Raw genomic sequence first — 12,150 nt, 5'->3', positions numbered from 1 at the left:
TTCTCCATCATGCAATTCAAAGGCTCTTAGTCAGAGCTGAACCTACAAAAGAGGTTAGCAGACTGGCTAAGGGAGTCCCCAAGACAAACTGTAAAGAGTATGGGGAAAAGTCACCATATTGAGTATGAAGACGGGTCACCATATTTTCCCTACCATTTCAGTCAATACTTGCCAGAAAAGCTGCACACAAAGACCTGTAGCAAATTAATCTATCTTCCCGTTCCCCAGAACAAAGAAGCAAACAACTGATCTTAGTTTCCTGTCTAGGAAGGAACAATGTTATTAGAGGAAAGCATAATGTTCAGTGACTGCCTCCAAACACCACATACGGGGGAGCTGCAAAAACTACTTTTAAGAAACCCCTCATCAGATGCAAAGCAGGAACATGATAGAGTGTGCTTATGTATATGAATGACAGTGCCCTGATCACTGTCTGTCATTGCAAAATAGGTATGTTTCATCTGACTAGATGATTCATCTCACCCTTAAAACTGCCTGGGAGTTGTAAATCAAAACTTGTGTGTTCAAAATGCTACAAACCAGCATTTTTGAAGGTTACGCCCTTCCCTGTCCCCACTGAAAATTCCAACTCAAAAGTAAAAGGACAACAAGGGAATTCCATTGCCTAGAAAGACTAGTCTTCTGAAACATTTTCTTTTCATATTCCTGTACATTTCAAAGCAACTAAATGCAACCTAAGCTCAAAACAAGTTATTTACTTAAAAACATGTAATGCCTTTTTAATGTCCCTTTCCCCCTCTCCCAATCCTTTCCTTATCCTGACTATGAATAGCGGATACCATGTTTTCCATTCCCAAGTAAGCTTTTGAAATAAAAATCTAATAGAGACTAGTAATTAGATGTCACTATTGTAAAATATCCTCTGATTAAGGAGCAATTTAAGGAGCTTTATTATCTTCTTGAAGGTTGGGAGAAAAAAGATGATGTTAATCCCTGAACAAGTAGGCAGAACATTTTCATCTAATTAAGTCATTCAGGGCTCTGAATTTCCTGATTCTCTGAAGTTGGCTCAAGAATAGTCTGGCATTACTTTTTAACTACAGATCTATTTCTTCATCATCATCATCTGTGAGCTTCTCCACAAAGTTACACCACATGAGATGCTGCAGCAGTTGTGTGGTGAGCTGACATTGGCCGGATGCCAGATGCCCACCCAGCTGCTCTCTCACCCCCTCCATTTGTTTCGAGGCATTCCAGTACAAAATCCACTACTGAGTATATATCGGAAATATCTGCCCTAAATGCTTAGGAAAGGGACTAATACCTCTTTTCCACAGTTAAGCTGGAAAAGTTAAAGAGAAACCATCAACACATTATACATGTGTGTATGCTCAGGTAAAGGCATTTTAAGCATTCATTATTCTTTCCCCGCCTCTTTTTAACCAATTTGAGCTCCATACTTAAATCACTGATATAATGAATGCATTGCTTAGCGCAATAGGAAACTCCAGCACATAAGTCATACCAATAAAGCTGGTCCTGAAATAAAACCATTATCTTGTAATAAGTTTAAAAAAAAAAAAGGGAGAGCAGACATGCAAGGTATTATTAGAATCTTAAAGGCTCTCTAGAACCTAATTAGCACCTACTATGAAAAGATCTGCCTATTTCATGTAGCCATAAAGAAAAAGAAAATCTCATATTTCATCTGGAAGAAGATTTAACCAACAGAAAACCAGCTCCATATCAGTCTCACATTGTTATTCAATAGCCAGAAACTGGAAAGAACGCCCTGAACCAGCAAGCCTGTCCTTAGTGTGCATGTGCAATTCCTGCAAAGGTCACTGCAAGTTACAGACACAGAGTGAAGGCAGGACAAACTCAAACTCTCCAAGCAGAGCATCAAAATGTGTATGCACATCTATGTATCAATACATATAAATATGCACAGGAGGAGCTTTTTGGAACACAGCATTATGATATTTAAAAATGCCTATTACCATGAGCAGATGGTCCTCTTGAAACAGTCAAGGGGAAAACTCTTAGGAACAATCATTTTCTTCTTGAAAATTGTGGCCTTGGTAGGAACACATTCTTAGAAAGCATGTAAAAATTTGCGTGTAAAAACACTCTAATATTCAGAATTACTGAAAAGTAGCAACTGACCTGATAAAAATGTATTTTCAGATCTTTGTTATTTCTGTACTTATTTTCACTTTTACAAAGAGATGTCAATGAAAAGGAAGAGATCAAGACAGTCAGCAAACCAGTCGCTATTCTGTAAAAACAAAAGAACAATAAAATCCCAAGAAATATCATCAAAAGGTGCAGGAAGTTTTCATAGAAGTGTTCTTCACTAAGACGAAATAATTCATTACAAAATCAAGACTTAATACATTAAGGAAACTTCAACATCCAGCTTCAGAAAAACAAAATCCAATCCAGAATAAAGTGCGGGGTGTTTTTTTGGCTTTTTTTTTTTTATTTGGTAGTGGTTGGTTGGGATTTTTTTGGGGAGGGCTGGGGGTGTGTTTGTAGGTTGGGGGTTTAGATGTTTGTTTTTTTTTTTTCATACAAGCTTGCCATCCACAAATAGAGTGACACTTTTTTCATGGCAGTGGCAAAAAAGAAATAATCTTGGCCACTTGTCTGATATGTCACCCATTGTTTGTCAGGTTTGTCATCTAACAGGGTAATCACACCACCATTACTATCAAATACATACCTTTATTTAAATGCAATAGCAAGACTAAGGAAGATAGTCACACATCATGTAAAGACAGGAAAAAAAAACAGTGTTTGGCCTTATTGAGTAAACCTGCTAATTATGACACTGTTCTAAAATAACAGATACGATTCACTAAAAGATCAATACTAATATCACCTCTGATTTTCTCCCTTCAGTCATCAAGTAAGCAGAGGAACTGTAAAGGCAGAATTTTTTTGCATGTATTCCTCTGTCATGCTACAACCTTGATATGCAAGTAGTCAAACCATGCAGGCCTCACTTCCACTCGTCCCTTGGCATCTCCACTGAGACTACTGACAAAAATGTTGGTTTGTGACTGCTCCGCTTATTGTGTTTTCTCAGGCGTAGCACAAAAATATACAAACACTTGATATTCAGTAAGATCAGGCTACATAGGTGTATCTCGGTAGCAATTTTCAAGTAATGATCTAACCGAAACACGAACACAGTTGCAGGCTACTCACTGACAGAACGGAGGTTGAAAGGTATCTCTAGCGATCAGTCTAGTCCAACTCCCCACTCAAGGCAGTGCCAACTACAGCAGGCTGCTCATGGCCATGTCTAGCTGCTGGTGAATACTTCCACTGATGGAAGTATTCCCAGCCTCTCTGGGGAACCTGTTCTGGTGCTTGGCCTCCCTGAGTGTAAAAAAGCTTTTTTCTTACGTTTAAATGGAATTTCCTGAATTTTTGCCCGTTTCTTGTCTCTTCACTGGACACAGAAGAATCTGTCTGTCATCTTTACTCTTCTCTCCCAGACACGTATTTATATACATTGACAAGATCCTCCTGAGTCTTCGTTTCTCCAGAATAACCAGTTCCAGCTCTCTCAATCTCTCCTCCAGGATAATCAGTCCCACCTCTCACTCGCTCTCCTGTGACAGATGCTGTAATCCCTTACTCATCTTAATAGCCATTCTCTGGACCGGGTCCAGCATGTCCACATCTCTTTCCAGAGAGCCCAGAACTGGACACAGCACTTTCAGATGCATCTCGTCAGGGCTGAGTAGAGAGGAATAATCACCTTCTTCATCATCATCCTTTCCTGCATAGGGCATATTGGTGGCTTGTGGTCACATCAGTTGGTCCCAGCCTGTCCTGGTGCATGAAAATTACTTCTGCTCAGCTGCAGAACTTTGCACTTCCCCTTTTTTGAACTTCATAAGCTTCCTCTCTGCCGATTTCTCCAGCCTGTTGAGGTCCCTTTGAAAGGCAGCACGTTCATCAGCTGCATCCACTCCTCCCAGTTTTGTGTTACCTGCAAACTTGTTGACTGTGTATTCTGTCCCATCATCTAGGTCACTAATGAAGATGTTAAAACATTATTGGCCCCAGTACCAACCCCTGCTGCATAACACTAGTGACTGGTGTCCAGCTGGACTTTGTGCTTCTGATTATAGTCTTTTGAACTTGACAGTTCAGCTTGTTTCCAGTCCACCTCACTGTCCACTGATCTTGTACATCATCAGTTTGTGTATGAGGATGTTATGGGAGACAGTACCAAAATCCTTGCTGAAGTCAAAATAAACAACATTCACTGCCCTCCCCTGGCTCACTGAGCCAGTCTTCTCATTTTAGAAGGCTACCAGGTTGGTCAAGCATAATCTCCTCTTCATAAATTCATGCTGACTACTCCCAATCACTTTCTTGTCCTTCCTATGTTTAGAAATGGTTTGGTTCCAGGATTAGTTGCTTGAGCACCTTTCCAGGGATTGAGGTGAGGCTGACCAGCCTCCAGTCCCCTGAATGCTCTGTCTTGCCCTTCCTGAAGATAGCAGTGAGAACATCTGCTTTCTTCCAGTCCCTGGGAACCTCTCCCACCAGCTGTCGCCACAACTCTTCAAAGACTAGCACAGCAACATTAGCCAGCTCCCTCAGCTCTCTTAGGTGTATCCCACCAGGCCCCACAGACTCACACACGTGCAATTTGTTTTAGTGTTCCCTAACTCGATCCTCTTCCACTAAGGCTGTGTCTTGCTCCAGACTTTCCCACTGGTCTCAGCAGTCTGAAGGCTGGGGTTCCTGATGGCCAGTCTTACCAGTAAAGGTGGAGGCAAAAGAAGGCCTCAGACGTTTCCATGTCCTTTATCACCAGGTCCCCATCCCAATCAGCAGTAGGGCCACATTTTCCCTAGTCTTCCTTTTGCTGCTGTATGCTGTCTTGTTGCACTTTACATCCCACACCAGATTCAACTCCGGGAGAGCTTTGGCTTTCCTAACCTATCCTGCATATTCAGACAGCATCTCTATGTTCCTCCTGGGTCATCTGACCCCGCTTTCACTTCCTGTACGCTTCCTTTTTATGACTGAGTTGAGTCAGGAGCTCCCTGTTCGTACCATACAAGTTTTATTAATGTACTGAAGAAGCCCTGACCTGACACACAGTGCCACTGTTCAAGAAAAGATTTAATAAATGCAGCTATTTCTCACTGGCACTCTAATTTCTCTCTCCTGTATCTTCTCTCCTAGCATCTCCTTATCTTCAATATCCTGAAGTGTCACATATACATATATTTTTAATTGTTTCTTCAAGCCTTTTCAGCTTCAAAACTCCCTTGACAAGATTCAAACGGGCGCAGACTGTTTCGAGGTACAATGTTTCATTATAAGAACAAATAGGAAGATGTCCAGCCTGGGTAAGGTGAATGGAAAGAAGTGCCAAGGAGGAAGATCTGAAGGTAATTTAATTCCATTTTGATTTCTAAGCTGTGCTCAAATGGTCTAGAGAATAAAAAAACCTCAGTTTGGACCAGCAGAAATGCATGCATGTGTATATACAGTTGAGAGGTTGTTAATACAGCCAAAGCAAATCTGTCCCGAGTATTTCTAATGTGCCCAAAGCATCAAGATCAAGAAGGGTTCTCAATAGATAGATTTAAATCACATTGAAAAATATTGAGGCAGAATGTCAATAGTTTTGGAAATATCTGAGCTCATAATTCTATCTGTAATCATATATTACTGCTCAAATCCCATATTTTACTGAGGATCAGGCACCCTGGCTCTGATGGGACACAGTATCTTCTGCCAGACAGCAGAAGGAGCCACTGCAGTCCAGGGCAATTCAAGTCTGTCTCTGCGGTAACTACAATGCTACCACAAGCCTAACACCTTCAGGCCAACCACCTGGATTGCATCCAGATATGAGAGAATGCTTGCATAATGAAAGAGTAGCTCACAAGAGAAGAGGGACAGATGACAAAGCAGCGCTACAAAAAAAAAAAAAACAAACACAAAACAACAACTGTAGAAAACACCAGAAAGGAAAATGCTGAACAGAGAAGCAGAAATGGAAAAAGAAGAGACAAAGGAGACACTAAGAAAGAAGAGAGCTCTGCCCATCCTATTTGTTCGATTTCCCTCAACATCTCATTAGGTACAAAGCGCTATTCAAAGACAGATTATTCAAAACTACATGAAGGAATTCAGAAAGATGCTGACAAAGTAAATTGTTTTTGAATAAATGTTCTTATTCACATATTTCAGCGGTATTTACCATGTTTGCACCCCAGTGAAGCTCCTCCTTTAATGATGACCTTTACTTTCATGTAAAATTTGCTATTTCTTGTATTTTGAGAAATGTTTCCCTCTACAAGAAATTACAGAATAACGCAAAGAGCAAATCAACGTGGCAAAAGAATTTAAAGTCTTTTCTCATTCACATTAGTGAATAACTGAGGTCTCTATAATCATGTTATTTAAATTCTGAATTTCAATACATGTCCTAGCCAGCTTTCAATAATACAATTCCTCACATATATCAAAAGTCAGCCTAAATTTTGAATACCGAAGAGGGAAATAAGTTTAAAGAACAAGATGAGATTCTTACACGAGAGAAATGTTTGGTTCTCTTCCTACAACGGGCATTAAAGGAAATATTGCCAGGAGCATGCACAGAAGAGTCCAGATCAATGCTGTTGTCTAAAAGAAGAAAAACAAATGGGATTTTTTGGAGGGTCATGTGGACAGACAATTGTCTAATCAGAAAAAAAAAAAATACTGCAGAGAACTAGTAACGGCTACTAGCATCTCCCACAGGCAAAAAAACCCCTGCATCTATCAAAAGTAAAACTAACTTTAAAAAGAGCACAGGGTCATTGGTATTACAGCACTTCAATTTAATACAGAAAAGAATCTCATTTACACAGCTGTCAAAATCTTATCAAAGACTACGAGAATTAAAGCTAAGCTTATATTTAAAATCACTTTCTCAAAGTGTGGCCTTCACACACGTCGCAGTTGCCAGAAAGCTGATGAGCAACCTTATGAAAGAAAGGAATAAAATTAATCTCATCAGAAATTTGCAGCAGCTAACTAATCACCTATTCTCTAGCAATATGTTAACATTTTCCAGTCTTTGAATCCGAATGCCATTTGATTTAACCACCATAATCATCTAAGCAGTTCTCAATTCTTTGCTAGCAGAGGAAAAAAAAAACACAACCACCAATCCCAGGTATTTTACTCTAAATAAAGACATTAAGAACTATATCACTTAAAGTTTTCAAGCTTAAGTCAGCTTCAAACTTCTGGAAGGAAATTTTCAGTACTACAAAACATCTTCTGTGTATAGCCAACTTTAAGACAAGCTACTCAATTACAATAAAAAAATCTGTAAATAAACAAATACAAGCCTCCATCTTGACAGTTCTTGCAAAGCAAGACTTAGCAGTTTGACTCCAATTTTTTTTGTTTTAATTAAATGTTAATGTTACCCCAGAATCTAGGTTTTAAGTATCCTATGAAATAAGAGATGTTTGAATAAACTAATGGAAGAAATGTCTCTTATATTAAAGGTTGTGCCACTTCAAACCCATATCTACAAAAGTTGAGTTTTTTTCCTGTGAAAAACAGTACAGAAAGCTACCTCTGAGGAACGACATGTGCCAGTGGACTGCAGACAATTATGAACTGACAAATGTTTTTCAGTTATCTTCAATTTTTTTCCTGATAAATGATCATATTAGTTAAATGGTGGCACTTTCACCAATTGTGCACGTCAACACTTTTGCCACTGTGACAATTTGATAAATGATGTGCATTTCAGATGATTTTAAGTCAAGCATTTTTTAGTTATCATTAACAACAGGAAACCGATAGCTAACTCATAGCTACCTCAAAGTTCTTAGGCAGTCTTATTGCTTTTCTTGTATAACAGATCTATCCAGATCGTATTAAACTCCCTTGCCTTACTACGTGCTGCTCATGACAGAGATCAGAATAAGAGCATAACCGAACAGGAATCTGAAGCAGCATTCCAAAGAGACCAGTGCCAATATCCTAAGATGCAATCAGTTGTTAGCCGTTTAAAATGCTCTTTTTAAGCAAAGCAATACAGTACCTTTGCTTGAACCCACAGCTCTGTGACCACTGGCCAGCCAGCAAAGACAAGAAGACCAATAGTGAGCGTAGAGCGGTAGAAAAAGCTGAAGACCTAATAAAAAAAAAAAAAAAAAAAAAAAGAAAATCCAACAGAAGATTGAAAAAGCAACACATTAATAAAACTTACAATTCCTCGAAGAGGTAGGATGCTAGATGAGATAACCATTGGATAAAATACTTACTAGTATTTCAATTCCCAGTGTACAAACCAAAATGAATCCTATAGACTGACCAATATGAAGTGACAAGAGATTTCTGGCAAGGTCTTGAATAACAGGAAGTCTGTTCAAATGATGGAACAAGATAGTGATTGTTTTTAAAAAATTGAAATAATATAGGATTTTACCTTTGAAGGGTGAGGAGGGGGTAAAAGCACGAGAAACATTTCAGGTATTGCTGATCCTGCCTGCTGTTTAGAAACAGAGTAGGTGATGGCTTGAGGATCCTTCTGCCCAGTTTTACTTGATATAAAAATCTACAATAAAACCCTCCAGCTTTTTCCCTCCTATTTCTGGCACATCTTCACCAGGATTTGGACAAGCTTCAGATTACTCTTTATCCAAATCGACTCTGCGTTTATGAATATTTTTGGTTATGCTGTGCTTAATGTCCGTCATAACTGATGAAACATTCAGAAGCTTTAGAGACAGAAAAAAATCCCCAGTTAGCTTTTCCAGTGTTTTAGGAGGCAGCTCATTATCTAACTGCGGTTGGTCTCATTTTCTCTGAATAATACCAAGTTGCTATCTACAGAATTGCCAGTGGATGAGGTAAGTAATAGAAATCAGAAGGTTAACAAGTATTGCTGGATTTGGAGTAAAAGGAGACCCAAACAAGACAAGTTTGTTTCAGTAACGGAGCACAAGCTTCAACATGACTACCACATGTTCTCCAAAAGCAACCGGAATTCAGCATACCTGACACTCTGCAGAATCAGACTATTTCAAAATTACTGAAGAAAAGGAACAACCCATCCCACTTTACGAAAGATGTCAGCTGCTACATGTATTTACCCCAAGATTTTAGCATCCTTTTGCTACAGTTAAAAGAGTACTAAGACATTTTGTCTTGGAAAGACATTAATTTTTTTTTGCTAATAGAAAAGATATCTTCTAGAATTGGCGGCTGTATTAGCCAGTTTGGAAACTACTCTGTATGTCAAATAAAATATAAACCAGAGTCCTCTGAAATGTCTCAGGAAGCATTTCAGGCAGTTTAATAAAATTTTGTCTAACTTTTTCTCCCAAACTTATGGAAAAAATTTAATTGTCAACAAAAAGGAAGCACAGACGCGGTTTTATAAAACATTCTTTGTAAAATGTATTCTTTACTTACTCTCTCACAACTGCATACCATACTGGTACTGGCAAGAGACAGTATACATAGTATGTCCAAGGACATGTTTGAATCAACAGGAAAAAAGCTATTATCATTCCAACAAAGGCAAAACCGTAGAAGAGAACAGTAGTTTCCTGAAAAACAAATGGTTGGACAAACATTCCTGAAACAGCAATAAAAAGTTATAAACTACATGCTATTTTCCATTTGTTAGTTACACAGTAAAGCAAATGTTATTTTAACGCAGTCCCTCAAGCTGCCTTGTGTCTATGTACACAACTCTGGATACTGTTTCCAGCCAGATGAAAAAAAACAACAGTAGGATTTGAAGATCTAATTCTAAATATGTCTCTACATAAAGCCCTGCAGTAAAATCTCCACAGGCAAGGAGCCCTTGTACTATCTGGAAGCCCAATGTATGCAATGTTATTTATGTTCAATGGATACTTGAAATCCAGTGGAAGTCAGCAACGCTAAGGGTCTTGGAAAAAAGAATTCTCTTAAATTTAGATTCTAAAAACAGACTTGGAGCGTAACCTCTTGAGTTCAAGTTCACAGCATTACGGTCAAAATGTTCAATGAAAATTCCATTAGCACGTTTCCCCCTCCTGCTTGATACATTTGTAAGACCACTACCATGTAACTCAAAGAAACACGTTCTCAGGTTGAGACAGATGTAAGGAGGAACATCAAAGAGAGAAAGAAAATTTTTAAAATGGGTAATCTCAGACAGGTAGGCTAGTTCTTAATCATCAGGTAGCAGCGATGTCGTTTGTGCAAAGAGAAGCATTAAACAATCACTCTGTATCTGCCTTTTACCTGGTCACTGAACTACTCTTTATTTAGGGACATTCAGACATCAGGAAGAATTAGTGGTAAGGGAAGATTATGTACAAGTTTTAAATAAACAATTTTATCTTTACAAATTGCAACTTGACATAGCAAAGGCAGCTTTAGTGACTGAGCAGTCTTCAGTGTATTTTGTAGGTAATGACTAAAGACACTGTTTTCTTCTACATGAATGCCAGTTTCTTTGAATGAGTTATGTAGACAGACACATGACTATGTTAAATATGCTGAGAAGAAAACACATTCAATTAGCAGTTCACATAGATGGGTTAGCATTTTTTTCTGCCCCCCCGACCTGTAACTGACATACAACTGCCTTGATCTAAACTGACAGCAAATGCAAGTTCTAACTGATTTTTAAGATAGAATTTTTGCTAAGATGTGCCAATAAAGTAAAAAAAAAAAAAAGACATATAGAAAGCTCACTTAATGCAATCGTATTAGTTTTAAATTTTACATTTGCTGACATTAAGACAGAATGAATATGTATAGATATGATACACAATATAATTTATCATTGAATGAGTAAACACATACAATCAACATTTTATTCCATATAGAGACATAAATAATATAGAGTCCGATATAGTTGGTCATGCATAGAAAATGGAAATCAGATTTGCATTTTCTGTGGATGTTAAAAAATGGATTAAAAGGTTAGGCTTCTTGATAAGCAAAACAACGCACCATTCTAAAAGAAAAAAAAAGTTTTTTCATATGCAGCATAAGAGAAAAACTTAAAAATCATATATACAGGATATGCAGTTTCATTATTCAGAGGCGCCTTTCAGTTTTTGTAAGGCTGTGCTTTGCAGAAGACTATTTGTCAATGGTAGATTAGTTTCTCAGCAAAATTCTTTAAGTATCTCCAGTATTAGCTATAAACCAAGTAACTTCCATATATGAAGCATTAGCCTCACACTGTGATTCTGTAAGTATTTAGGAACACTAAAAGAGGTTTCTACAGAAAAAGGCCTCTTACTAAAACTGGGGGAAGAAAAATTCTATAGACAAAGAACTAAGAAACCTATTTTTTTTTTCTACCAGTGTCATTAGCACAAAATTTGTCTTCAACAAGCAAAAATCAATATACCAAATGAAAATCTGATGTCAACTAAAAATGTGAAGTTTTTGTTTAATATAGTTATTAATATGCCCAATACTTAGTCTATTTATTGTAATTATTTTGTTCATATCTAACATAACACGCATCTTGGATTATTTCTTCTCAGTTATTTGATGAAAGAAAACCTAAATCATGCAGTACAGCACTTATGAATATTTTCCATTTCAATTTTGTTTGATCAGTTTCATTAAAGGCCAAGACTATCTCATTTCAGCCAGTAGTAAAAACTTCAAGATAACACGATAGGAATTTTCTCAGAGTGATATATTGAAGGCAGTAAAGATGCTAAGTAAGTGCTCATTCTCATTTACATTACCAAATGAAACAATTCCTTTTATTCCGAAACAAGTTCTTGAAGTTTGGGAGATTCACCCCTCCCTCCCTGCCAAGGCTTTAATTCTTCTCTAATGAAATGCTAGCTTTTTGCCTGTTCACCTTTTTGAGGTATCTCTTTTCCTGATGAATGACTGAAAGCAAATGAATTTCCTAGGATTTTGTACTTTGTGAAAAATCAAAGCATAATAATCTTGTCAAAAAGAGCTTCCTTCATCTTTGATGTCTTCTGCTACACCCTTGCAAATCACAAAGAGCAAGACAGCAAGCCAATCTGTAAAACCACAGTTCACCTTTCTATTAAAACAGGTTATACATTTTAAAAATGCCATGACTGGACTGCACAGCTTCTGAAAACTGATTTCCCATTGCCAAAGAGGATAGGAACAAAATAATTTGCACGCTAATGGTTT

General features: G+C 37.8%; 1 protein-coding gene across 1 annotated transcript in view; it reads right to left on the bottom strand.

Moving 5' to 3' along the window:
- Window positions 1-12,150, bottom strand: part of PIGN (phosphatidylinositol glycan anchor biosynthesis class N) — a 112,522-nt gene that overhangs the window by 30,470 nt on the left and 69,902 nt on the right. Inside the window, exons 16-20 of the mRNA XM_082479394.1 lie at window positions 9,427-9,563; window positions 8,274-8,373; window positions 8,051-8,143; window positions 6,539-6,630; window positions 2,128-2,239 (exon numbers count right to left, since the gene is read on the bottom strand). Of these exons, the coding sequence (XP_082335520.1) occupies window positions 2,128-2,239; window positions 6,539-6,630; window positions 8,051-8,143; window positions 8,274-8,373; window positions 9,427-9,563 (534 nt within the window). The remainder of the gene's footprint in view (window positions 1-2,127; window positions 2,240-6,538; window positions 6,631-8,050; window positions 8,144-8,273; window positions 8,374-9,426; window positions 9,564-12,150) is intronic.

This window comes from Vanellus vanellus, assembly GCF_965231255.1.
Source record: "Vanellus vanellus genome assembly, chromosome: 2".
NCBI lineage: Eukaryota > Metazoa > Chordata > Aves > Charadriiformes > Charadriidae > Vanellus > Vanellus vanellus.
This window is presented reverse-complemented; position numbering and strand designations above follow the sequence as displayed.